Genomic DNA, 27,617 nt, shown 5'->3' with positions numbered 1-27,617 from the left:
CTCATTCTAACCACAAATTTTTCTTGTTTTGGTCAGGAATTTAACCCTTTTTTGGTACACGAATAATGTACAAAACAAAAAGAAACAACCCAAAAAATGCCTTTTAAGAGCACTATTTTCAATTACAAATTTAGACTTTTTTAAAATAAAAAATAATAATATCACATCAAAAAACGTGTTTGCAAATTACAATACAACACTCCTTTCACACCCAACACAAGGTGTTTTGCCTCTTAACCAATCGTCAAAAGCTGCATGGCCCTTGCAGATATGGTTGACTTGAAAATAAAATCAGTTTGATCACCACCCCAACCCAACTTGTGAAGTGCCACGTCAGCAATTTAGTGTAAACAAATTTAACATTGGATTATCTTAGCCGGGGACATGAACCATGCCTTCTTCCATAAGTCCAAAGCCTTAGATTCTATCTGCATTACTCTAATATAACACATTCCCTCCTATAAATACATGCCATTCTCATTGACATTCTTAATATAGAATTAAACTTGTTTAATTAAGTCACTGAGCTCTCTAAGAGTCACTCAGAGAGAGAGAGAGAGAGAGAGAGAGATGGATGCTCAGGTTGTGAAAAGTTCATCACCTCCTTCCCATGTAGGAATTCATGTTATGAGGGCAGCAATAAGGCTGCTAGCAGTTTTTGTAGTGTTTTTGGGGTCTCTTTTTGTTTGGTTCATGATGCCCACCAACACATATTCTCAAATTTGGCGTCTTCAAATCAGAAAAAAGACTAACTCAAGTACCTATCTGGGGTCAGAAGGTTCTGATTAAAATCTTAATTATTATCTTTTTGCATGCTTTTGGTTTAATTTCTTAGGTGAAGGTTGCTTATATTCGTACTGTATCTGTGTGTTACTTGCTGCAGGTTCAAATATTGTGATGTTCACATTTCCCATTTTGTTCCTTGCGCTGTTGGGTTGTGTCTTTCTCCATCTGGGAAAGAAGTTGAACGATTATAAAGTGGAAAGGTGCGTGGCATATGCAAAGCACGGAAAATGTTTATGTTATCAAACTGTGAATTTGGACTCTTAATAGAAGCTTATTGTTCTTGCATGAATGTGTTGTTTAGATTCATAGCCTGGGACTCGATATGTTTCGATTATGTATAACGTTGTTTTCCTTTCGTTGTCGGATTTTAATTATCAGCAGCAGCAGCAATGGCACAAAGAATCGGTTTGCCGTATGGAAAAAGCCTATGCTGGTAAAAGGCCCCCTAGGAATTGTTTCCGGCATAGAGCTGGCCTTCTTCATCATGTTCATTGCACTCCTAATTTGGTCATTCTCAACATACTTGCACAACAGTTTTGCCAATATCACCCCAAAATCAGCAGCAAAGAACCACGAAAAAATGTAACATTATAATTTCCTAAAACTTGAGATTAAGTAAATAGCACAATTAGGGTTTAATTAGTTAATTCATTTTGTATTTGGTGTTTTGCTTTTATTTGGCAGATGGGAATCTAAGTTGGATAGTGCAGCACTGAGGCTAGGCCTTGTTGGGAACATATGCCTTGCGTTTCTTTTCTTCCCAGTGGCTCGAGGGTCTTCAATCCTGGCACTATTTGGCCTCACCTCTGAGGGCAGCATCAAGTACCATATATGGCTTGGACACTTAGTCATGCTCCTCTTCACAGCTCATGGCGTTTGTTACGTCATCTATTGGGCCGCCACAGGTCAAATTTCGGNAGGTAAATAATTAAACTATTAGCACATTTACTTATCAGGATGAGTATTGAAATTACTCTAATTCCTACTTCCCACGTTAAAATCTGTAACTCAATACCTTTAGGAATTGAACAACTAAGGGAGTAGTCGATCCAATATTCCAATTCCTTAATTCTCATATTCCAAGTTCCTTGATTCCCAATTTATGACTTCTTCCATTCATGTAGATTTTTTATATATACCATAATTAAAGTGTTACATGTTTGTTTTAATGCAGATGGTGCAATGGGACAAAACTGGGATATCAAATATAGCTGGAGAGCTATCTTTGCTCTTTGGACTGATCATGTGGGTGACTGCCATCCCTCGCATTAGGCGTAAAATCTTTGAGCTCTTCTTCTACACTCATTACCTTTACATCCTCTTCATGATCTTCTTCATCCTTCATGTGGGCATGTCCTACTCTTGCATTATGCTCCCTGGTTTCTACCTCTTCTTGGTTGATCGTTTCTTGAGATTCTTGCAATCCGGAACAAGAGCTCGATTAATCTGCTCACGAGTTTTGCCATGTGAAACCCTAGAACTCAACTTCACCAAGAGCCCAGGTAAAAGATTTCGAAGTACTGATACGTCCCTTTCTAAATTTATGTTGCGAGACAGTATAGACTTTTATTTGAATGTGTAGTTTAAATTGACGATCTAACAACATAAGGTATTACTAAATTGACAATCTAACAACATAAGATATTATACTAAATCGACATCTATAATGGGCTATACTTATTATGAATTATGATGATTTGTTATCATGTACTTAATGTTTTTTTTTTCTTGTGTTTTATATTGGTAGGTCTGAAATATAATCCTACAAGCGTCATGTTCATAAATGTGCCTAGTATTTCCAAGATGCAATGGCATCCTTTCACTGTGACTTCCAACAGTAGTTTGGAACCCGAAAAGATTAGCGTCGTCATCAAAGCTGAAGGAAGCTGGACCAAGAAGCTTTACCAAATGGTATCAACCCCTTCTCCTACTGATCGGATTGAGGTTGCTGTTGAAGGGCCTTATGGACCTGATTCAACTCATTTTCTAAGGTTTGCACCATAATGAAATATAGTAGTTTTTTCCTTATGTTGGACCAATATTATCCTCAACTTAACTATTTTTCATACTTTAAGTGTCGTCGGGTTCTTATTAGATACTTAACATGGAACAATCCCAATTCATAACACTTAAGGAATGATATCTTTTTGCAGGCATGATACCCTTGTGATGGTGAGTGGAGGCAGTGGAATTACCCCTTTCATCTCCATAATCAGAGAGCTTCTCTTGATGAGCACAGCATTGAAATGCAGAGTTCCAAAAGTGGTCTTAATCTGTGCCTTCAAAAGCTCATTGGACCTCACCATGCTAGACCTCATTCTTCCCATGTCCAGCACCTCAATTGACATGTCCAACCTGGAGCTCCAAATTGAGGCCTATGTGACAAGAGAGACAGAACCAAAAACAGATGGCTCAAAGCCCCTTAGAGCCATATGGTTCAAGCCCCTGGCAACTGATGCACCCATATCACCCATTTTAGGCAAAAATCACTGGCTCTGTCTCGCCCTCATAATAGCATCCTCCTTCATCATGTTCCTAATCTTGATCGGGATCATTACGCGCTACTACATTTACCCGATCGATCACAACTCCAACGCCATTTTTGCTAATTGGTTAAGATCTGTGCTGAACATGTTGGCTATATGTGCAGCCATAGCCTCAACAGCTAGTGCAGTAGTTTTTTGGAACAAGAAAAAGAATGCTATGCAAAATAAGCAGATTCAGAACATGGAAGGGCCAGCACCAATGGGGACACCAGAATCACTGTTTTATAATGCTGACAGAGAATTGGAGAGCCTTCCCCAACAGTCTCTTGCCCAAGCAACCAATGTGCACTATGGTGGAAGACCAGACCTCAAGAGTAAGTCATTTTATTGTCACACCGATATTTACTTCAACATAAAAAATAAAAAATAGAGGGTTTTATATTTTTGTTATTTCTGAGCAGAAGAAATTATCCTTTATTTATTTATTTTTGAAATCTTTTATTTTTGCAGAGATGATATTGGAGTTTAAAGGATTAAGTGTTGGAGTTCTTGTGAGTGGCCCTAAGAAACTGAGGCATGAGGTTGCAACCATTTGCTCATCTGGTTTGGTAGAAAATATGCATTTTGAGTCCATCAGCTTTAGCTGGTGATTCACTCATCATCTAGGGATGAATGTATGAGTGAAATCTCTGTTTTTTTTTTTTTTTTTTTTTTTCCTGAGTTTTCATGATGGTAGTTGTAAATGTATAAATTGGCAGTACAGCAATAAAATGCAATTAGTGCAAATGTGTACTGGTTTTATTTATTTATTGGTCGTTCTTATTTTGCTTGAATATTGAAAACTGAAAATCTCAACTTCAACAAATTGGATAATTGACTCACAAGTTATTCTTTGAAAGAATAATTGCATGAAAATGGAGGATATTTTAACGTGAACAAAACATACTAGTAAATTTAGATACCTGTGGGACTTCGAGTTTCATGGCCTATCCCAATATAATTTTAATATTCAATTTCAAACAATCGCCAACTTTTTGGGACTCCAGAGGCCAAGCAAGGTTTAGCATTTTCCGTTTAGAAATTAAAACATAACATTCTTGGACATCAAGGTATAAATTATTCAAAAATATTCTGCTTTAAAATGCAAAATGTCATGAGTTAGGCCAATGGCTGGAGAAAAATGCTCCCCTCTTGTTTCCGAATTCGAATCCCTCTACTTCTCGTAGTTTAGGGTAGTTTAGAATAACGCTTTGTCAAAAAAATAAATGCAAAATATTGAGCGTGGGTTCAGGTTCTACACAAGTAACTCATAAATGTTTACCCAATAAAAAAAACTCATACAAATGTTTACCCAATAAAAAAAAACTCATACAAATGTTTACCCAATAAAAAAAACTCATACAAATGTTTACCAAAACAAAAACTCATACAAATAGCCTTGTAATACTAGCCAAAAAAAATATACAATATGTGATAAATGAAGAAAACTAAAACTAAAACCTCAGAGCAAGACTTTGCATGGAACTCCCTAACAGAAGTTCCCAGCCATCCTTATCTACATGAATATCTAATTTCAGCGAGGCCAGTAATTTGATTATTGTAATAAAATAAAAAAATTTGTATTTGGGTAGACCTTCGGCGTCAACTCAGTGCTCCTCATCTGGCTCTTCCGCAGGTTGAGTTAGTTGCTTATTGATCTTTACATGATCTGATCGACATGTTACTCCGCAAACAATTTGTTGTCAAGCAGAAAACAGATTTACAGGTACCAGTGTAACCTCACTTCTCTTCATAAGCAATGGATGAAAGTTGCTCGTCCAAATCTCCAAGAAGATCATGGTATTCAGAAAATGCGGCATGCGACTGAAAAGCATAGATCAATAGAGGACATCATTAATGTAGAGACACGTATGGCAATTATTGTGGACAATGCATTTAACCAAGAAATACCTGCAGGGTGATGCTATATGCTTTCCATAACCGCATATCATGCCGGAAAAGATCGAATAGAACCTGTGCAAATTTCACAAGGAAATAAAAGGCAGATCGAGGAAAATTTACAAAGTTGGCATCACTCACGGTCAAAGGGTCTTAGTACCCTGACAACTTCAGAACTAGCTATTATGGTTATTTTAGTTTGTAGAATGTATCGATGTTCAAGCGAAAATATGACTTTTTCTTAATGACCTTCCCATCATTGACATTCACAATGAATGAAATGAACACATCACATACCAACGATGCTGGCATGCTTATCATATTCAGAGATATGTGAGAAATGAAGTGAATTATACCTCAGCTCGCCTTAAAAGAGTTGCAAGGACAACAATCCACTCTTTGAACTTGACAGAGCACATATGTGCCAGAAGGAATTCTGCATCAAACCGGCTCTGCAGCGTACCCATTTGGAGCTGGAAACATAGAAGACTGTTCAGTCAGTAAGTGGTGAAAAGGCAACTTCTGTAAGATGTGACAATGTGGCTTAATTTCTTAACAAAAAAGTGAAAAAAACAAAGGGAGTTTCAGATGCTGATGCCTTTTGTCCTATTAATTCCAGCCCTGAAGCAAAATTCTCCAACCGAGCACTTCCATATCTCTCTCTTTGAAGATATTCCTGTAATAAATTGTTAGAAATTAAAACCACTTGACAATAAAAACAAAATCATCCTAATAATAACTGCAAGCTTATCTTACCACCAAATCAAACTGGGTGCCTTTCACAAATGCAACTAGCTTTGAAAGCTCTTTGCCTGACATCAAATAGTTAGCATGGCTTTCTAAGATGTTCTTCACGGACGCAACATGTGCGTTCTGCTCCTTAAATGAGGTGCTGCTCCAAAGGAATGCCTGGTTAGTCTCCATCATATGGTCAAGCTAGGTACACGACATGCAAAACATTACATAAGTGTGTACCAACCTCTTATCCAATGTCTGCTTTCTGAAAGTAGAATGGAAACCGAAATAGCCCAAGAATCTGGGAGATAGTCTTTCTGAATCTGTTGATGGTTGTTCATATTCCCTTCCAGATCTTAGCAAGAACCTCACCTAAGAGTCAAACAAAGTTAGTTACAACTTTTACAGCTTTCATTGCTGCAACTAAAAAGTAGCACATAAACTAGACCATATAGATACCAGCTCCCCAGCGAGTTCATATAACGATTCATCAAGTGTTGCCTGCATAGGGTTGAGAACCTTTGTAAGAAACCACATGGCGATACACACTCTATAGCAAAAGAAGTACTTCCAAAGGAAGTAACCTACTACAAACATCTACCTGTAATAAACGCAAAGCACAATACTGACTGACTGCAGGACCTTCAAGCTTAGCAATCACCTGGGACATTCAAAATAATATGAATTAATAGAACCACATAAGCATCACAGGTTGGCCACTTTTTAGTATATTCCTCCCATATAAATTGAAGGTTTTTCACATTTAGCTAGTGAAGCAGAAAATATAGGGAACCTTGTTCAAAAATGGTATCAATAATGAGCAGCAAGTTTCAAATTTTTCTACTCTTTAACAACACCGAGGCAAATACAATTGAACTGATCGGTTGTCACATTTAAACTGCACTCCCACTCATAACAAAAAGTGTGCAAGATTCATAACTATACTGAGGAAAATTCTAACTAATCCTCCTAATAAGGGAAAACTTATGTCAAACGTCAAAGGAAAAGAAAAGAAACTGAAGCAGAATATTAATCTATCCAATGTCTTACAAGTATATAGCAGGCAGCAGTCCTGTACCATCTACGTTGGAAGCATTCCTCAAACAACCTGGAAATTGAAAAACAGAATAAAGACAGTCACAACTTAATGATTAAAAAGCTTCCAGGCAGTAGATCAGCAGTTGGTAAATACGATAGTATAAAACCTACCCAAATAAATTTCAAACATCATCTTCAAATCAAATCTTATTTGGTTCACAGACCAACGGGGATAAAAAAGAAAGAACAAAAGAATATATAAATCATTTTCCAGGGTATCTGTAATTAGGGGAAGCTTTTCCTTTTTCACTTCTAAAGAAAAAAGAAAACAAATGTTTTTGCAGAAGTGCTTTACCTCAACATTATCTTCTTTGTTACAGAAGTTCTAGGTAAATATACACTGCTTGTAAAGTAATGTTACTTAAAAGGAAAAAGAAAAGGAAAGAATAAAAACAGATAAGTAAACAAATATACTCTGTTGATCTCCCAGCAGCAGAGAACAAATCCGCCCAATGTCGACCATCAGTTTTTCTTGCAACACTGACGACCACATCAAAATATTCTGGAAAATTTCTGAGCAAATCACAGGTCTTCTCTAAGAGAGTGGAATTCTTTGCATATTTAGGGACAGAGATCTGATTCTTGTTTGCGTTTTGACTGCAAATAGATATGCAAAGTGACTAACATATAGATAAAATAGTTAATGGCCAAAAATAGATCAAATAGTTACATAAAAACATAAAATTGACTAATGAGAATATATAGTGGAATTCAAACTTCAGCATGTGGCCATGACACATAGAAAGCATGAATGTATTGCAAAAGGAACTTGAAGTTTATCTGAAACTAAGGACACTAGGGAACACACCCAGGTACCCCAGTCACCAAAACACCTTATACAATCAATTGCAAGTTACTTATTCAGCTAGAATAATTCATTTCTCAATTATCAATCATTTCATTTTACCAAGTTCAATGGGCTTACACTCTACTAAATTTTCTTCAAAACATAATCAATTCAAGAGGAGGAAAGCATCTCATCAAGGCCATCAAGTCATTGATATTAAACATACCACATACCTTGCTTTTTTTCCTGGTTCCTACCTTAGCTAGGGATGAGTGGGCTGCTTCCCACTATGTGACCCAGTGTTATAGGTCTTTCAGTTAAGCAGTTGTTATACCCACTCTAAGATGGTTCTCTTAGGAAACCAGGTAAAAAAGTAATCCCCAGTAATTTTGGGTTCCAAGAAAGCTAATTAGTCATTCTGACAGAAGACTTGATGTAAGTCCTTAAGCTAGATGCAGTTTTGATTTTGTTTTCCCTCAAAAGACGTACCTGGATATTTCTGCATCAAACACAGTAAACAGAAGCCACTCCAGACAATGAGAAAAATGAGGCTTTTCTGCTGATAATTGGGCCAACCTTAAAGCTTCCTCACTTTTGTCCCTCTAGCAGACAGAAACAAAATAACCAAGAAGAATATTTTAAACCAAGCACAGAACCATATCCATCACACCCATGCTTGTCAAAAGAATATTCCATCAAACACCAACCAGTATCAAATATACAACTCCGATTTTCCTATAGCTTATGAAATGATAAACTGCAAGGCTCTAGGCACCAACCGTGCGGATTTCATAAAGTCTACCTATTTTCCTAGTTGGTCAACAGAAGTTCAGAAGTGCATAGCAAACATAAATCATATACCCAATACAACCTATTTGCAAAGAAAACTTTACACAAAAAAGTACTTTAAGATTTACGCAACCTTCCTCTAGAAAATCAGATAATGCCAAAGGCTTGAGGTCACAAAAGTAGCCTGTGAGTCTAGAAACTTAAGGTCACCCCCCAAATCAAAGAAAAAGGAAAATTAGTACCTGAATGAGGTGCCTTAGAAGGCAATGCAATATAGTTTGAGCTTGAGGAGTTGGCTCAAAACAGGGAAACTCTGTGCAGGCTGAAAATGACATTCTCTGGGAAACACCAACAACAACACCAGCATTTGGAAGAAGTCCCAGAGGGTATACCTCACGATCAAATTCAAGCTCCGGATCCAACTGAAAAAATGATGCTGAGTCATTTAAACAATCAGAGAAAAAGGACAGGCCAGAGTATTTTAAGTTCCACTAAGCTTCATCCAATCAGAAATAAAAAACAATATCTTCAAGAAACAAAGGCAACCCAACTTTTTGTTTTGAATTCTTTTATGAACAAGACAAGTTGTCAAATATAAAGACTTAGGACGCATAAACAGGCATTGAAACAAAATGGAAAGTTTTTTTATATTTATTTTAATAATAAACAAATAAATACCTAAACATACTATGCACCAATTCCATATATCTGGTAATGGTATAACTATCTGCCAACAATCCACAACATAGAGAACACTGTTTCTTATACATGAGTACCTGCAAGAAATCCTCCTGCTTAAAAGGATCAACCCCAAGAGATGGATACCACACCTGAAAAAAGAAACTTCCAACCAGAATAAATATCAGAGTAGTACATTACTGTGAAGAGAGCTCAAAAATGATCAAGCTAAACACAGTATGGTATCAAAGCTGTAATAGCAGTTCATTACCTGCATTCCTCGGTGGCCATAATCTAACCATGAAACTTCCTCAATAAGATTTGTTTTCTCCTCTGATTGACCACATGTAACCCAAAATAATTCAATAGAATCAGTAAGCTCCCTCTCACGTCCATCGTCCAAATCAAGAAGTGAAAGCTCCCCATTAACTCTCTGTATCAAACACCTAGAAAAACAGGCATTTATTCAGAGGCATGTGTCTACAGAGAACTCTATAAATCATTCTGAAGAGCACATACCTTGCAGGCTCCTTTGATAAAGGATCTGAATTAGAAGTGTGATTGTTTGAAATGCTCTCTCTTGGAAGCTGATCAGGTACAAAACGCATTGCTGCAGGATGGCTCTTTGCAGTCATAATTGAGAGTTCTCGTACTGTAGAAAGCTGTTCGTCATTTTATCACTTTAAAATGTATGAAGAACAAATTTCACTAAATTATTCTCATTTAGAATGTGTAAATCAAATCATGCATGCCCAACCATCTCTAAATAGTACCGTATCCAATGGAACCAAAAAAAAAAAACAGCTAGAAAGCATTCCTTTACCTGTAAATCTGGAGTACTGAAAGGTGTCAATTCACCAAATAATTTCACATGGAATATGTGTACATCAAATGGGCGATATGTGACAAGTATATACTGTTGATAGACATCCATCACCATTGGCTTAGCAAGCAATGGTTTTCGACAAAGTAGCGAGCTCTGATCAAGGTGATATCTTGGATAAAAAAGCAATTCATACCTGTAATTGTACATTACTTTTACATTATTTATATCCAGCTGCACATAATTGAAAAAACAAAAACAAAAAACAAACGTATACTAGAGATGAACCCAGACACAACTTATGAATGGCATCATAGGCAATGCAGGGGGCACCAGCAAGGTAGGTCCATAGGCATTTCAACCACAAAAACAAACTACGACATTGTTGAAAACCAAAACAATCTTGTAAGGCTATACTATCGTTTGAAAATATGGGCAGGAATCTCACGTGTTAGAAGAATCAATGTAGTTGCAGACAACAACAATCTTCCCCATCCATAACAGACCTTTGCACTGAATCTTTTGTTCCTGAGTAATGTCACCAAACACTCGCCACTTCTTCAATCGTATATCGTATATGATTAACCCATGGAGACCAGCAACTGCTAAGTACATTCCATCCTTGCTAGCAGCTACATGTTGAACTGGCCAATTTTGGGAGATATACGAAACCTGGACCAATGTAAAAATAATAATAATAATAAATAAACTATGATCAGAGCCTAGAGACATAATATTTCATCCAATTAATAAAACATCAGATGAGGATAATATATCAAGAATGTGATTTAAAGACATAACTGGAAGGTTAAGATGTAGCATTTTAAGCTCATCAGTATCTTCAGACTGCACAACAAGCAATCGATCATCACCATATATCACTTGCCGAACATATGCCATGCCTGAAACTCCTCTGTTAAGGCAACATTTGCCAAAGGAAAATGAAATAATCCTCTCCAAAGATCGTTCTTCAATAGCATAAAGCCTATATCCATGTTCATCCCACTGCATCAGTGAGGTGCCAGTCATCAAAGGTTCATATTTACATTCGTGGATTGGCTTAACCATTGGAGAAGATACTGAACTTAAACCTATTTGACGGACTGTTGACATCAAACGACAACCAGAGACGGACCAAACTGTAAGTCCTCTTAACTTCCAGCCAACTGCAAAAGCAGAATTATCAGGTGTCCAAGCAATGCAACTGACAGAACCAGTGTCTTCCATCGAATATCTGAAAAATAACAAGGTCAGGTCATCTACTACACATATTTAAATTTGAAATTTACATTACCATCAAACTTTTAACAGTTTGGTACCTTAATTACCCCCAGTCAGAATTATTCAAAAAATAAAATTGTGGCCCCTGATAAGGTGAAACTCAAACCTACCAAAATATTCCACCCCTGGCTCTACTCAGATCTTATACTTACCCCCAGTCATACAGAGACACAGATCGAATCAGTGATGCAGATTCCGCAAGGTCATATAACTCCACAACCCCTCTTTTGGTACCAACAGCAAGGATTTGTTGCTCTGCAGCTACTGAAGCGCATACAGCATCACCCACCCCCAATCTTTTCTCAGCTTTAATAGATTCAGCATGCTTTAAGCCTTTCTTACTTATAGAACATGACACCAGTTGTCCATCAGAATATAACACAAATAGCAACCTCATTGGAAAGCAAAGCTCCAGCTGGATGATAGAAGACTTCCGGGAGATGCTGTGATTAGAAACCACAGTTCCTGAAACCCCTTTAGAAGCAACACCATTATCTAAAGAATGTGGTGATGGGATAGCGTCACTGCCATCGCGTGGAAATGGATCAAGTTCAAAAGTCCCATAGAACTGTACATAAAAACAAAATCTTACTCAAAACCTTTGTTCAAAAAGAAGGCAACTATCAACTCCCTAAACAAAAATTGTTGCATTTCAGGATGGCTAATGCATATTTCTTTTACCTCCCCCTTCCAGGAGATACTATATAATAATCCATCAGAAAGTCCAAGTAGCATATGCTTGCTATCGCTTACAATATTGCTCCTGCAAAAAGACACATTAGAAGAAAAACAATTATGGTTCCAAGTTCCAACAATAAGAATAGCTTGCAAGATTGTTCAACAAAAAATAATAATAAGAAAGGGCTTCATGTGTTGTTATAGGCAACACCATAAACCCAAACCTAAATGCAAAATTAAATGTAACTCTAAGAAATAAGGTCAGAATGAATTTCAAAACAGTCAGCTATTATGAAAGAAGGCTGGAATCATGATATAACAATGATGTTGCATAATCATTCAGTTGACAACTATGACACTCGTCAACTGACAAAGAAACATCTTCATTTATTATACAACTTCAGCATGTTTGAACATGAGCCCCTTAGCGATGCAGATTCTTGAGTTATCCATGCATCTATCTCCAAGAAAAGTCTTATTTCTTATTCATACTTCTGTTTGGGAGTAAAAAGTGAAAGGTGTTAACTGTATTCAAACATCTGGGAGACTAGAACCTTCCTCAGGGTATTTTCATGCATTTATTTTAAATGACAATAGAAATTACCTGACTCATTTCATTTGATCAGTACCTAAATCCTTTAAATTTGGTGAATAACTATATGGACTCTAAATTTATACGTTATCCAAATGGAACTCACACATTAATATTGATAACTCAACTTTTCCAAAATAAAATTCAGAATAATACTTACACTGCCAAGTCCTTTTGTGTAAATGGCACCTGCTCACTAAGAAGAAGAGATATAGTAGCAAGAAACAAACCAGAGGGTTGCTTCCCTCCTAGTTGTATCTTTTTCTCAGTAAACTGTACCTTGAAAAGGTGAAGAAAAAAAGACGATGTCTGCCAACAAAAAAATAAGCATATATATAAGCTTAAACAACTAAATGTAGTTTTAGAGTTCAAAGCAGAAAAAGGAAATGGTGCATATAAAATTAAAGTACTCTCATAAATCACTCTTCATGCCTCTCATTGACAGCTATCTTTTTAATCATAATCAATAATTCTTTGCCCTAAAAGATTAAGCTAAACGAAATTAAAAGAAGACAAAAGTAAATTGCGCATATGAGAAACATGTTTCCGAAATGGAATCAAGTTCAGCTCAACATATCCTAATACGTCTAGTGAAACTTGATGACTACATAGAAACTGAAGTCCACCACAAAATTGGCATTGATCAGTTTAACTACCTAACGTTCATTTCCTATTAGGTCGTGAAATGTGGACATGCACACTCAACAAATCCGGTTACTGCACAAGTAGTGACAATCCTGAAGGAGCGACCATTCAACATGGACCTTTCACATTGCAAACATGCATGCCTAAATAGACACATTATAGCACTTGTTCTCATACATACATACATCCATGCATACATACATCCATGCATACATACAGAAGAAAGCATGTGAAGTTGGTATAGAGTACATAATTACACGTGACATCAATGGAATACTTACAAGAATGGCGATCAGTTTGGTATCAGGGCTCCACACAGCTTGCAAATTCTCACCTTCCTTCTGCACTGAATCCGAATCCCTAATGTACTTCCCCAGTCTCACTTTATGCTGGATCCCACCAGCCCAAAAACACAAAAACAATGTCACAAAAAAGCTCAAATATACGCACACGCATACACATCTCGATATGCATATATAGTTTCACAAATGCATGCAAGTAACCCCCAATTCACAATACTCACGTCAACAATTAACAAATTCACATATACCAAAAACCCACAAAACCCATCTCAATTAAATAAAAATGCACTCTACCCATTTGAACACTGCACATACATATCTTCCTAACAGCCACCCAATTCCCAATAACCAGATATACCCATCTAAATAAAATGAAAACACAGAAAAACCCCCATATAATTACATAAACACACAAACTATACTGAAAATACACACATATATGCACACACAAAATTACCTGGGAAGAGCTCCAGAGCTCAAGGTGAGAGGGAGAGACAACAAGCAGTAAGCGATTGATGACCTTGAGGTATACGACCTTTTGGGAAGAAGGGCATTGACCCTGTTCCAGTGGGATGACCTGCGGCCATCCATATGCCATATACATCTTCTTCTTCTTCCCCTTCTTCTGCTTCTGTTTCTGTTAATTTGAATTGTCAATTCTTTGACTTCGGTTTGGTTTTTCGTGCAATTTGGAAGAGATCTCAGAAAGAGAGGGATTGGATCAGAGGGAGATTAGAGTTTGTGAGTGAGATCTGAATGCACGGCTTCACCCATTTCAGGTGGATGGATCTCACAGAAGTTGGAAGCAAATACTGTTTTCACCATTTCCTGTGTTTTATTTCTTCGTTTTCACTTAATCAATAAAAACGACCCCGTTCAATATGTCGTTTTCTACCTACACCTTTAACGATGGATTTTTACTAATCATTTATTTACTCCATCCCTTTTTCCAAACAAAAAAAAAAAAATATTAAAAACGATTATATTTGGGTAAAACACATCATATTTTACAATTTTATTATAAAATTACTTTTAAACCTGTCGAAGTAGCGTGCGAGGATGAGATAGAATCATGATAGGTTTTAAAATAAGTTTAATTCTTATTAGCTTCTTCCGAAATATACAAGTTACACAAATTTCTCATTTTTTCAAGTAGAATCTTTATTAGTGATTATTTACCCTCGCATTCGGGATTATTTACCCTCGCATTCGGGATTAAAGTTCATATCTCGAGTGCATAAACGGAAACTACTCAATTTATATTAAACTAGACTTGTTTTTTTAATTCCACTAGAAGAAGGGAGTCATTTTTTTCGTTATAACATGTAATGCATGTGAAAAATGCTAAAGATGTAGATTGGTGTTACAATCAATGCAACATCGAGCCCAATCCAAGTTGCAAAGTTTTAAGCTCCACATTTTCCAACATAGGAGAACTCCACACACTATGCTCAATTTTTGTCAGAAGCATGGTGGGTTGGATCAAAGTTCAATTCTGTTTGCTTTAATTTCATCAGTTTTTTTTTTTTTTTTTATAACAATCGATCGTCTAAACTACAAAAAGTAATGGGGGTTTCTCATAAACATTACCAAGAGATCATAGAGGTTTGAACATGAAACCATTGATGTGCAAATTAAGGGTCTTTTCCACTGAACCATGCCCCGATGGCATAATTTCATCAATGTTTTATTTGTATATTAGCCCCTTTTTGGTGAAATATATTAGTCTTATTTTTATGTAAAGCCAATAAGATAAAAATAACCATTATACCAATCATTATTGTACAACATAACATGTCTAGTAACGAGTTTGCATGATATGTATGGATTTCGAGTGATTGCCTCTCTTGCACAACATGTGAGAGAGAGTTGAGAGAGCCTCTTTTTCTTTTTCTTTTTTTGGATTTCTTAATTAAGAACAATTATACACCCCTAAAATAAAAGGCATTCCTATATTTTGTACCAAATAGGCTGGACCAGATGGCCAGTGGTCCAAGGATCTTGTAGGCAACAATTGGGCCTCATTTCCAAATTTGTTAGTTTGAAATGGAGGGGCCTGCTTTTTCCGAACTTCTCCTATTTGATATTTGACATCAAGATGAAGAAAAAAAACAAAAACAAAAACCCACAACACGAAAGTCCCCTTTTCTATTCAAAATGTATGTTCCCTTATTTTATTTTCATTTTCTTTTGGTAGCTTTGATTTATCGGTTGGCTTGATTTGATTTGACTTGACCCTTCCGAGAAACTAAAGATAAATAATTTTTAGGTGAGGCGGGCGCATGAATTTCTCATTAAAGAGTGCGCTATTATGAGTTATGTTTATTTGTCTTTATTAGTTAGTTACGAATAATTTGATGTTATTATAAGTCAAGAGATAAAGAGTAGTTGTTTTGACATTTAAAGCAATATGTTCGGTTACATTACTCCGAACATCGCTTGTATAAAAAAATAATTTAATACCATTACGAATCATTGATGATAATGAGACCATATGGTTGTTGGTAATTTTATTATACATTGTGGCCATGCCAATATAATTGGGCAATAAAACAATAATAAAATATAAAATAGAGATGCTCAAAGTAAAATTATGATAATTTTGGTTGGCGAGAAAATGAATGCAGATGATAGTGATAGACACACCTTGCCAAGAAAATTAAGGCAGGTACGGCCAGTACAGTGAACGATTTATTAGGAAGAGAAATAAGTATATAGAAAACATGTGCACATGAGTTCATGGCCCATTTTCTACGTTAATCCAATGATACATTATCTGATTGCAACCATTGAGACTATGACCCAAAGATAATATGCTTATTAATTATAATTCGTTTTGCCATAAATTGATGTGCAGCTCTTTCTAAAGCGACATGTAAATGTGCACTAGTAGGAGATAATAGGAAATTTTTTTGTAGCTAATACATATCAAGTTCATATATGTATCTCGCGCTTAGTAGGAAATAATTATTGGATCCGTCACAGATGCTATATTGTATATGATGTATGTATTAATGAAGTGAATTTTTATACGGATATATGATTCAAATTGATATTCTAATATAAAAGTGACCGATCGATATATAAGAGTGCGAAAAACAAGTTGACGAACTGAATTACAAATTTAATTAACTTTGTTTTTTCCTTTAAAAGAATAAGAAAGAAAAAGGAAACAAGAGAAAAACAGCTATAAGGACAGTTGATGTAATTGAATAGGTGCAAAATGGTGTCTGCATCATGAATCACACTTGATTGAAAAGAAAAGAGGTATATTTTAATATGAAAACAAAAAAAATTGAATAGGAACACCAATGGTGGCTTTGATAGAAAAATCCAAACAAAAGGTCAATGAAGGAGAAGCCCACATACATTATAGAGAAGATAAGATTATATTTTAAGTTTGTGGGTGTGCATGCTTAATGGGGGAGTGAAAGGAGAGACAAAGATCAGTTTTGGGTCCCCTTGCTCATCTCCCTTAAGCATTACCTTCCCCCTTGAACAAAACTCAATTTGACAATTTGACATGAAACAACATCATTCTCTCTTTCAAATCAAACCTTTATGTGACCATTTACAAAGGAAATATCTTATTTTCATGATTTCTTTTCATTCTAATTTATTTCTTCCTATTTCAACCCCAAATACAACTTAAAAACCAGAACTAATTATAGTAAAAAAAAAAAATTTAAAAAGGAAGAAATATATAAAGCCATATAAAGAAGAGATATTTAGTCATATATCCATTCTTAGCACTAATATTATAGATAAATTCTACATCATTTAATTTCTATAAACAAACCCAAAAAATGATAGCTAGCCTTATTAAATTTAATTTTGATTATTAAATTACTTTAATGCCCTATTGAGTGTTTTGGGCTTTTAAAAATGGTTTTAGGGTTGGCAAACTGCCATCTCCAGTTGGCGAGCTACCTAGTGCATCAATGGCAGGGGTTCGAAACATGTTGGAAGCACTTTGTGGCCAAGGGCAAGCCGAACCCCGAGTGGATATTAATCCCACCCTTCAAATATGGGGACACCTAGTGGTATTTACCACAAAAAAAAAAAGGTTTTGGGGTTCGGTTTGTTTTAAGAAATCAATGGCAGTTTTGTAATTTAAAAGAAGTTAAAAGCTTGTTTGTTATGTTGTAAATGGGCTTTAGGTGTGTTTTTAAAGTCCATTTCATATAGTTTTTAAAATAATAATAATAATAATTTGAGCTCCTATATTAGGTATAATACTAAATCTCCCTATAAAGAATGCATAGTATATATAGATATACCCAATTGCCTAACCTATAGTTAGACAGATACTTTAAGTGGGTTCTTAAAGCAAAGAATTTTCTCTTCCTTTTCTTTCTTTAATGTTTGCACTCTTTTCAGGGCTAGTTATATTTTACATCTCTTTAGATTAGGGTATGCAAAGATTTCGTGTCTATTTTTAAAAGGTAACAAAGCCAACTCTAAAAGTTACGGATTGTTATATTATTGGAACTTCTTTTCATCACACTATCAAATTAACCATTGATTGACCCCTTTTAAACAGAACAAGATTTGAACCTACAACTTACCGCTTGAGCTAGAACTCATGTTTTTTTTTTTTTTTTTTCTACTAACAATTTACTAATTTAGGAAGGTCCTCAAAATTTTTAGTAAAATAAAAAAAATGTATGTGTGATTATAGAAAAGCCTATTAGTTTAAAGAAACTCAATTTCTTTTCTATACGAGGTCCACAACAGGCCAAAAAGCCACTATTATAAATTATAAAACAACAAAAAGTTACACTTTATTTTTTTATTTTTGTTTTCCTGTAAACCTACAACTATGAGTGTGTATAAAAATGCCTCATCACAGATTTTCTCTTTTGGGGAAGGGGGGGCCTAAACAATTTTCCAAACACTGGCCCTGCCAATGCATCTCACACAATCTGGCACCACAATTTTCAAGCACCAACCATATTAATTTGTTTTTGTCCCTCATCTCATCTGTCTGCACAAACCTCTTGAATCTTCTATTGACCACCATTTTCTCTCTTTGTGAATTTTATTTTCTTTTTCCTCCTCCTGACCATGACTGCTGGTCTACCAGCAAAAGACCAGAGACCACTTGTTGTCCACCAGATAGCAAAAAAAATACTTTATTTGGGCCAAGCGAGAATGATAAAGGAGCAGTTGGGGCCATCAGTTGTCTAGGCCTGCCCTAGTCAAAGCCAAATTAGGGTTGCCATCAACTCTCAGTTGAAACTGTGTGCGCATCAGCTTCAGCATCATCTTCTTCATGCAGGTGCACTGCAGCCTCTGGGGTTTTTTTATTTTTTGGTTGGGAAATTGATGGAGATGGAGCCCTAACCCTTGCCATGATGCCTTGTTGGTTGGCCAGGGGTCTTACCACCGACGCCTATTTGTCTTGTCCTTTAATTTCTTTCTCTACTGATTGATGATCATGCATTTGGCCTGGCTAGCTTACCCTTCTTATGGACCTTTGATTTTGCTTGTCCTCCCCACAAACCTTATCATGGACTTCTTCAAAGTGGGCATGCCCCACTCTCTCTTTTATTCATTCCCTTCCCTCATTAATTTCAATTATGTGATGCTTAATTATTTCATTAAACTAGCTTATCTACATTATCCATGTTAAGGACAAATATTGTCACTTATGAGGTTGGTAAAGTAATTATTCATTCCCTACTTACTAGATTTTTTACATGTTGAATTTTCTATACAACAGGTTATCACATTGAGCATGCATCACGTGTGTCGTCCATTTAATTATGCTTAAACTATTAAACAATGACTAAGACATTGAGATTTTGACCAAAGGAAAGTTACAATTGTTGAGTTTAAGAGAACATCATTTTGGAAGAGAAGATCATTTTGGAAATGTCCATTGCATCCATATTTCGTCAAATTGAAATTTACAAGCTAAGATTACTAAATTCACTTCCAAGATCTTCTAATATGTCCATTCTCTATTTTCTTCATGTCACGATCATCACATTCCACATGCATTGCGTGTGTCATCTGAACAATGCCTTGAGATATGAATATGATCAACAAGTAATCGACCCTTAAAAACCAAAATTTTCTAAACCAAAAAGTATTAGTCTTGCGCAATGTTTTAATCATGGTGTTCCACTGAATGAATGATAAGCTTAGCATGTTGAAATTTTGATTAAAGGTGGAAATTCTTCAACAACTACAATCATTAATTACTGTTCCCATGACCACGTCAAGGCAGAAATAATCTGTGAATGATTGAACCAAAATAAAAAAAATAAAGTGAGGGTATATTTTAATAAAAATGTACCCAAACTCTATATTAAAAAAAATATTGTGACAAATTAGCACCCAACGGAAAGGGGAAGAGATTAAAAAAAAAACAGCTACAGGACCCATAATTTAATTAGATTAGCTGATAATCCTTTTCATAATCCACTAATACAGTATTATAATCGCTAATGCACCTTTAAGCCTTGTTTTCTGAGCAAATTATTGATCTGTAGGGTTCTGATATACTAATTTAAGCCGAGTGAGAGACCACACACATAAGCATGAAGCACATATTCATTAAATAAGATTGTGTTAATCGGGACACATTAATTAATAAAATGAAAGTAACAGACATTGTCTCACCTTTTCATTACGTAACCATTTAATTTCTGCAAGATTTCCACGTGCATTAAATAAGTAGATGCATGCTGAAAATATATTCATGTTTATTGGCAGTCTTCAAGCTTAAAAAAAGGTATTTGTAAGGTTATTACGAGAGATTCTTGCGTCCGGCTGCTTAATCGGATGCTGTCATTATAAGTATGTATGAATCGAATTATAAACGTCATTATATTATGTGAGTGTCTCAGTTATATAAAATAATTGGAAACTTACATTGATTACATTTTATTTTATTTTGTGAAACTTACAATAATTGGAAGAAATGCATGAAAAGTTCTGACACTAAAATTTTAATTTGGGTATCAGATATTTATGTACGTGATCACTATTCAAGCATATGCATAGGACCAAAGGGGGCACATGCCCTCTCTCCATTATTTTGATTCCATAACTAACATATCTTTTACTGTAAAATTGGATACAAAATTCCTCTTAAATTCTTGGACACTCCTTTCACTTTTACTCAGATCGATGTCTAAATTATTTTTTGAGTTGCATGTATTTTGTTGCTAAGAGATAAAAGAAATAGAAAATGTGAACGAATTACAAATTTTGTACCATTTATTACCAAAGTTGTTTTGAATTTTTTTGAGGTGTCCCACTTGCTTAAATTTCCGACTTCATCATTGTGTATATAGATGATTTTTTAAATCAAAATCCCAAATTCTAAAATAATAACCAAATTAGAGACGATAGTAGAAAGCAAAATCACGGATTTTAAAATTGAAAAACTAAAAAATGAAAGAAAGAAGAAAACCCGTAAATTAAGCTATAGAATTACAAGGAAAAAGCATTGCCTTCCATTTTCCAACTAAAATGAAGAGGGAAATTGTGGTCAATGAAAAATCTCATGGTCAATAATGATGAGATATACCAAATGCCGCCCAAACAGATAACAAAGATAATGACACAATTATGAAATGACAGGATAAGTACAGTTCTCTCAGTACTTAATTAATCCCTAATTACATTACTCACAGTAATTAACCAGGTAGATTAATAGCACACCCACTTCCTATCTCTTTCCTAATTTCACCACGTGACACGTGTGCAATTCTAACATCTCGTGCGAGCGGGTCACGCAGAGTCAAAGTAACCCACACGGCACAGTGAGCCGCATGGTCCACTAAAGCCATCCCGCCAATCACAGCGCAGATGCAAGCGGACCCCGGATAATCCGGAGGGTTACAGTCGGTGACTCTATCAAAGAAAGAAAGACCTTCACAGCCGAAACAGAAGCTTCCACTTAAGGCCTTCCCTATTTCGGCATTCTCTCCCTCTCTCTCTATAAAAGCCTTCGCCTTCAGGCAACGAACCCCAGTTTCTCTCTCTCTCTCTCCCCCCAATATAACCTACTTTCTCTCTCTAGCCTCCATGGGCTTCCCAGTGGGATACACAGAGGTCTTCTTTCCCAACATCTTTCTCCACACACTCTCTCTTCTGGGTTTCATCCGAAACCTCATTTTCTCGCTCTTCTACTTTCTGGGTCTCTCCGAATTTCTCGAAACCGACGTCGTTTGGCCAGAGACCAGGACCCGTATGCCCGAAAACCCGCCCGTATCGGCCCTCCTGATCCGGGAATTCCTGCCCGTGATTAAGTTTCGGGACCTAGCAGGAGACCGGCCTGAAAACTGCGCCGTTTGTCTGTACGAGTTTGAGGTCGAGGAGGAGATCAGGTGTTTAACGAATTGCAAGCACATTTTTCACAGGGCGTGTTTGGACCGTTGGATGGACCATGATCAGAAGACGTGCCCTCTTTGTAGGACGCCCTTCGTGCCTGATGAGATGAGCGATGAGTTTAATCAACGGCTCTGGGCTGCCTCTGAGATTCACCATGAATTTTACAGCGAGTACAGTTCGGTTTGAGGCTGCAGGAAATTGTGGTTTTTTCACTTTTTTACTTTTTTTTTTTATTCCTGTGGCATGCTGCGGAGGCAATGAAATGTATATATACATGACAAATTTGGTGCCTAATTACATGAAAATTTGGTGCCTTATTTGAAGAAGAAGAAGAAAGAAAAAAAAGAAGACAGAGAAGAGAGAAAATTTTGGATAATTTCTCTTTGTTTTTGTATATTTTTTATATATTGAAATACAAATGCTATGATTCTCCATCTTTTTTATTTTTCATTTTTTCATGAAATTTTGTGTGATATACAATTTCATCCCCAGCAAATTTGTTATAGTATTCTGTGAGTTTTTCTTTGGATTTAGAAGTCAAGTCAACAACTTTAGAAAATGTGTAGGTGGGAATTTTTATTTTATTTTTTATTTTTTTAAAACAAAAAAAAGGAATGTAGAGGTGGGTCTTGGCAATTGGGTGTAAAAGTGGGCAGCAAATGCCAACTATGATATTGCAGACTGGAGAGTGGAGAGAGGGAGGAGTATTGGATTTTATGTGAAATATATATATTAGTTTTTAATTATTTGTAATCTTGTTATCTATTTTTTTAATGATTATATGGTGGTGATTGAATTTAGGAGTATTGGAGTTTGTTGATGTTGTTGGGCAGGTAAAGGTAACCAATCGATTTATTCGGATCTTGTCAGAGTCAGTGCTATTTAATAATGGCTTGGATATATATAAATTATCAAAAATTTGTAAAATTTTAGTGGGGTTTTTAATTTTAGCGGTCTTTGAATTTTAATCTGAGTTTCAATTGAGTCTCAAAGTCTTTTTTGAGGCAATTAGTCATTTAATTTTCTCATTCGTTACAAAAAGTTTTGTAACTCAATTGAAACTTTGGTGTTTGTTTGGTAACAAACATCATTTTGGTATGTATATTTTGGTCCATGAAATCTTAGAAATGTGTTAAAGCTTTATGTTTGCATATAAAGTTTTGGCATCAAAGCTCATGATGGGTACCTAATTATACGTGCACTCTCTGCTTTGACTAATTAATCACAACTTGATATCTGTTAGTTTTATTTTTCTAAACTTGTTTGAGAGAGAAATTTATCACATGTTTCTTCTTTGACATCATCATAATTTTGTTTTAAAATTATTTTATTTTAGAATTCATCATCATCATGCTCATGAGTCATGACTGACTGATATAGAAATTGGGATCTGTGCTTGACATTTCTCAATCTCAGGTTCTGTGAGACAGAGGCTGCCCCTCCTCATGTCAAGTGTTCTGCAGTTCCTAAAGTTGGAAAGGTAAATAAAATTCTATCAGGCTGGCACTGGCCTTCTCTGCATTGGTCCAGCTATATATTTTGGCATATTTCCCCACCACACCAGTACCAAAGCCACCTCACCATAAAAATAAATTAAAAAATTTATGGAATTGATGTTCTAGCACCATCCAGGGGAAAAACTTCAAATTTCACCTTCCCAAGTAGAAAAGCAAACGTTAATGGAGTCTAATCTAGTAGAAAATGATAATGATTTGGAAACCGGTGATATCAACTTTAAATCTCTATAATACCTTGACCGTGTGTGTGTGAGAAAACACCTCCTTCTTACTAATTTTGGTATATAAAAAAAAGTACAAAAGCAAATCAAGAAAAAAGGAAGAGCCCCAACTTAGGACTTGATGAGATGCATGATGAAAATTCAGTCCTCTATTATAGTCCCACAGAATGTCAGAAAACAGAGATTGAATTTCATATATTTTGCTTTATTCTAGTTTGAGATTTGTTTAGCGGAAAAGGATCACATGAGTAGGCTCAAAATTGGTTGAGCACTTGGAAGAAAAACTAAGTTGGTTCCAAAAAAGAAGTTCAATTGGGAGACATTGATGGGTAAATGACTGTTCCTTAACTAAGAAACACTACATGTCTATCATTGAACTCAACCAACATTAATCATAAAATCCATGCCAATTTGCAGATCCACATGAATGAATCTGTCTGCAATGCATGATCAGAATCTCTTGGGAGGATTAGAAGAAGGACCGGTACGACTAGGAGGAGAAGGTTTTATCCCTTGGCGGTCCGGGAGGAGCAGATGGAGATTCTGGGATATAACCAGGAGGTGGAGGAGGAGGTACTGCAGGAGGGAAAACACCGGAATCCGCAGAATAAATACCATGTGGAGATTCTGGAGGACGCACAGGAGGAGGAGGCCCTGGAGGATATACTGGTTGCCCATATGCTGGTGGAGGCATATAGCCTGCAGGTGGATAGCCTGCTGGTGAGTATCCTGCTGGTGGATATCCTGCATGTTGATTTGGATACCCCGCATGACCTGGATATCCTGTTGGTGGAGGTGAATAGACAGGCCGCTGATGATGATATCCGGCATGAGGAATTGGCTGATCCATTCGAGACATCTGCTGCATTGGAGGAACTGCCATAACTGGCTGTGGAAGCTTGCCATCCCTTTTGTCCAGTTCAAGCTTGTGCTGGGTCTGCATAACTCCACATCAAGGTTTTGTTTGTTACAACAGAGATTTTAAAATCACCATGAAATTGGGATCTACATGAAAGTACATCCTATCAAAAACACCATTAAGGTAGAGCATGTGTTTCTGGGGGGAGATTAAAATTTTAGTATCTTAGAGCAAACGGGTTCGTGAGCAAAAAAGACTCAGAAGCTCAATGCTTTTAAAATTTGCTTCTTTACTATTTCATTGCATACCTGCATGCAAGCACAGACCCTGAAAAAAACAGAACAAGGCAAAGAATCAATACAAGATGTGATGAGCTCTGGACTGAATGTGTTGTTGAGATCAGGGTGAAATGAAGGCCTTACGAGCAAAAGACCGTGTCGGCTATACAGCTCAACACACTGGAAATATCTGAGAGCTCCCCACTTCCAGTTATGCAAGCAATCAAGGAGCATATACATGCAAGTTGGTTGAGGCAGAGCATAAATCCCTACAAAAGAAGGCCATGTTGAAGTGAAAAGGATATCAGAAGATGTACAGACAGAGAAAGAGCTGTAAACATAAACATAGAGAGAGAGAGAGAGAGAGAGAGAGAGAGAGAGAGAGAGATTACAATAATGCAGTTATCGCACGGTGCTGTCTGTATATTGAACTCATCTTGTATTAGAAAGCGTGTCGAGGCAACTGAAGTTGCAAAGCAGAAGCAAACCTGAAAACAATAAAGAAGCATCCAAACATAAAACTAAAACTCTATGTATGTCTATGTCTAGGAAAATGTAGGAATAGAGTGCATAAGGGCAAAGCTAAGCCTGCATTTAATCTTTCAAATTGATGAATACCACAGTGCTAATTTATTCATAAAGTTTATCACATCAAAATCAAAGAAATTAATACCTCAGTGCCAAGACACAATTCGGGGCAGTGACGTTCGCCGCACCTTCCACTGCATGGCATATATCCGGCACAGCATCTGTACCTGTAGTAAGTAACAGAGAAGATTGCAGAACTAGTATTCAGGAACCTCAATCTTTGTTTTGATGATCAGGAATATCTAGAAATGAATGTAGTAGTTATTAGTTACCTTGACATATCATTATAAAGAGCTCGTTTTCGTAGCAGGTAAGAAACACATGGACCACTGTGATCATGTTACAAATAACAAATTAGATAATTCACAACACTGAGTACAGAAAAATTGAACAGAGTATCACAATGAAATCATTGACATGAAAATATCTTAGTATAAGAGTGCTTACCAGAAAGCTGCAAAGCAACAATCTGCAGAAAACAGAACACAAGAAGATTAAAATTGAAGGTCAGATCATATTCACATAAAGAAAGAAATACCAAAAATCCATACATCTAAAGTAAAGCCATGTGGAGCTGATGATTTAAAAAAATATAATTCTAATTTTCCCATTCCTTTTGAGACGAAAAAACTACACTTTTTTTTCAATCATTTTCCCGTTTCTCTTTCTCAGAAACCAAACAACTGCAAGTATAACCTGCATTTGGCTACCATCAGACAGAGAGAACAAGAGAAAACAAAAAAGAACCTACGTCACATGGATCGTATATGCACAAAAGTCAAAACCCATTCAGCTAAAAAAGAAAAAAAAGGCACTCAAATCTGCATGGAGTCTCAGTAGCAGCAGGACTCAAATCTTCGAATTCGTTTCTTCCTATTATTTATTTTTTTCCTCTGTTCTTTTTGTTTTCTCATAAACCAATTCTCAAACAGTCAAAACGTAACAAAGAAAGACAAATCCAATTATAGGAAGACCCCTCTGTATATGTCCCATTGGTTTCCTTCTCTGTTTTCTTCATTTGCCTCTCATTTTCTCGGGAACCAAACAGAAACTGAAGAACAATGCACGAACCAATACAAATCACAACTTACAGGGAGTATCGGTAGTCATGGTGCCCATCAAATCGGCGTGCCATAGATTCCTATACCCCTGACGGGTCTGCATCTTCCCCACCTGGTCTTGAATCCCCATTTTCTCACGATCCAAACAAGCTTCCGATAACGAAAATTTAACCTAACGAGATCGAAATGGGGACAAACCCATAAGCAAAAACACGCCCAGAGCGGCTTTGTGGTGAAAATGAAGCGTTGCGCTCAATATCACAAAGTGTGAGAGGATTTCATGTATGCATTATATATAGGTAAGGTAGAGCGGAAGCTTGGTGGTGGTGACGAACGAGTGAAATTACGTTCGAGGACCTGAAAAAGATTGCATGGGGAAAAAACACAGGTGGCGTTTTGCTATGTCCAAGTATGTAATTCATGGCTTAGGATCTTAAGCCACGTACTATTTTATCAAGTTTCTTTTTGTTGAAATAATTCATGCAATTACTTTAATTTATGAAAAGTGCTATGAAGATTTTGTAATTACCATTTTTCTTAAGCATACTATATTACTTGCCTCCTTACCTGTAAGGAGATATTTCTTCTTTCTGCGAACCACATATGCAAAAATAATTCATCAAAATACAAAAAGAAAAATTGTTGTACACATGTCACATTGCTATTAGCAGGAGTATAAGAGCTCCTACTTATATAGTAAGGAGAGAAACATTTTTCTTTTCGTAATTGGGCTAATTTGGTTTGAAAAGAGAAACTATTTTTTTGGTAGCTACGATGAAATGATCCAAAAGATAAATTATTATGGAAACCTAAGTTATTATATTCTTTCTTTATAAATTAGAAAAGTAAATCTTTTTAAGGGGTCCATGCAAAAAGAATTTTAGCGTTCTAAATTTTGTATTTTTATTTTTGGGTTATTTGTCGTCGAAGAAAACTTTTTCGTTATTTTTTTTTTTCAGAATAAGCAATAACTTTTTCGTTATTTAAAAAGTAGAGATAGAGAGAATGGAATACAAAATTAATACCTGCAGATTACTACATGTTGAAGCTTATTTATGCAAGACAAATAAATTTTCTTTTTCAAGATCGAACAAGCTCAAGCAATATAATTTCTTTTGTTATGGGT

The 27,617-nt window shown here is 36.1% G+C and overlaps 4 protein-coding genes across 6 annotated transcripts; 2 read left to right on the top strand and 2 right to left on the bottom strand.

Moving 5' to 3' along the window:
- Positions 1-570: 570 nt before the first annotated feature.
- On the top strand, positions 571-3,922 carry LOC117619666 (ferric reduction oxidase 2-like). Its single transcript, XM_034349667.1, has 8 exons — positions 571-778; positions 884-986; positions 1,165-1,368; positions 1,471-1,701; positions 1,957-2,288; positions 2,534-2,777; positions 2,940-3,646; positions 3,783-3,922. Exons 1-8 carry the CDS (start codon positions 571-573, stop codon positions 3,920-3,922), a joined length of 2,169 nt encoding a protein of 722 aa, XP_034205558.1.
- Positions 3,923-4,627: 705 nt separating this feature from the next.
- Positions 4,628-14,432, bottom strand: LOC117617914 (RAB6A-GEF complex partner protein 1-like). 3 transcript variants are annotated; one of them, XM_034347532.1, is made up of 23 exons: positions 14,076-14,432; positions 13,598-13,705; positions 12,832-12,980; positions 12,083-12,164; positions 11,554-11,969; positions 10,922-11,354; positions 10,569-10,792; positions 10,121-10,316; positions 9,817-9,959; positions 9,569-9,743; positions 9,396-9,449; positions 8,862-9,041; positions 8,320-8,432; positions 7,458-7,640; positions 6,996-7,053; positions 6,547-6,606; positions 6,405-6,446; positions 6,190-6,317; positions 5,967-6,102; positions 5,809-5,886; positions 5,567-5,683; positions 5,223-5,285; positions 4,628-5,135 (listed from the first exon to the last, which is right to left on the bottom strand). In XM_034347532.1, exons 1-23 carry the CDS (start codon positions 14,220-14,222, stop codon positions 5,052-5,054), a joined length of 3,369 nt encoding a protein of 1,122 aa, XP_034203423.1. In that variant the 5' UTR covers positions 14,223-14,432; the 3' UTR covers positions 4,628-5,051. The 3 variants fall into 3 exon arrangements, with proteins under 3 accessions (XP_034203423.1, XP_034203424.1, XP_034203425.1); XM_034347533.1 differs by lacking the exon at positions 7,458-7,640; XM_034347534.1 differs by lacking the exons at positions 12,832-12,980; positions 14,076-14,432 and having other exon boundaries at positions 13,598-13,703.
- Positions 14,433-21,591: 7,159 nt separating this feature from the next.
- On the top strand, positions 21,592-22,410 carry LOC117617309 (E3 ubiquitin-protein ligase RHA1B). Its single transcript, XM_034346641.1, has one exon. It carries the CDS (start codon positions 21,662-21,664, stop codon positions 22,151-22,153), a length of 492 nt encoding a protein of 163 aa, XP_034202532.1. The 5' UTR covers positions 21,592-21,661; the 3' UTR covers positions 22,154-22,410.
- A 1,544-nt stretch (positions 22,411-23,954) lies between these two features.
- On the bottom strand, positions 23,955-26,737 carry LOC117617304 (leucine-rich repeat extensin-like protein 1). The gene is made up of 8 exons (XM_034346634.1): positions 26,522-26,737; positions 25,878-25,899; positions 25,703-25,759; positions 25,516-25,597; positions 25,235-25,330; positions 24,987-25,111; positions 24,873-24,891; positions 23,955-24,642 (listed from the first exon to the last, which is right to left on the bottom strand). Exons 1-8 carry the CDS (start codon positions 26,619-26,621, stop codon positions 24,196-24,198), a joined length of 948 nt encoding a protein of 315 aa, XP_034202525.1. The 5' UTR covers positions 26,622-26,737; the 3' UTR covers positions 23,955-24,195.
- Positions 26,738-27,617: the final 880 nt, after the last annotated feature.

Source organism: Prunus dulcis, chromosome 2 (genome assembly GCF_902201215.1).
Source record: "Prunus dulcis chromosome 2, ALMONDv2, whole genome shotgun sequence".
NCBI lineage: Eukaryota > Viridiplantae > Streptophyta > Magnoliopsida > Rosales > Rosaceae > Prunus > Prunus dulcis.
This window is presented reverse-complemented; position numbering and strand designations above follow the sequence as displayed.

Coding starts and splice junctions, on each gene's coding strand:
- LOC117617304 (XM_034346634.1), bottom strand. CDS start 26,621: ATGGGGATTCAAGACCAGGTGGGGAAGATGCAGACCCGTCAGGGGTAT. Junction 25,900..26,521: donor CATGACTACCGATACTCCCT/GTAAGTTGTGAT, acceptor TGTTTTCTGCAG/ATTGTTGCTTTGCAGCTTTC. Junction 25,112..25,234: donor CGTGCGATAACTGCATTATT/GTAATCTCTCTC, acceptor CTTCTTTTGTAG/GGATTTATGCTCTGCCTCAA.
- LOC117617914 (XM_034347532.1), bottom strand. CDS start 14,222: ATGTATATGGCATATGGATGGCCGCAGGTCATCCCACTGGAACAGGGT. Junction 10,793..10,921: donor TGCTACATCTTAACCTTCCA/GTTATGTCTTTA, acceptor ACATTGGTCCAG/GTTTCGTATATCTCCCAAAA. Junction 6,103..6,189: donor AAGCAGACATTGGATAAGAG/GTTGGTACACAC, acceptor CCTTTGGAGCAG/CACCTCATTTAAGGAGCAGA.
- LOC117617309 (XM_034346641.1), top strand. CDS start 21,662: ATGGGCTTCCCAGTGGGATACACAGAGGTCTTCTTTCCCAACATCTTT.
- LOC117619666 (XM_034349667.1), top strand. CDS start 571: ATGGATGCTCAGGTTGTGAAAAGTTCATCACCTCCTTCCCATGTAGGA. Junction 1,369..1,470: donor GCAAAGAACCACGAAAAAAT/GTAACATTATAA, acceptor TTTATTTGGCAG/ATGGGAATCTAAGTTGGATA. Junction 2,778..2,939: donor GATTCAACTCATTTTCTAAG/GTTTGCACCATA, acceptor ATCTTTTTGCAG/GCATGATACCCTTGTGATGG.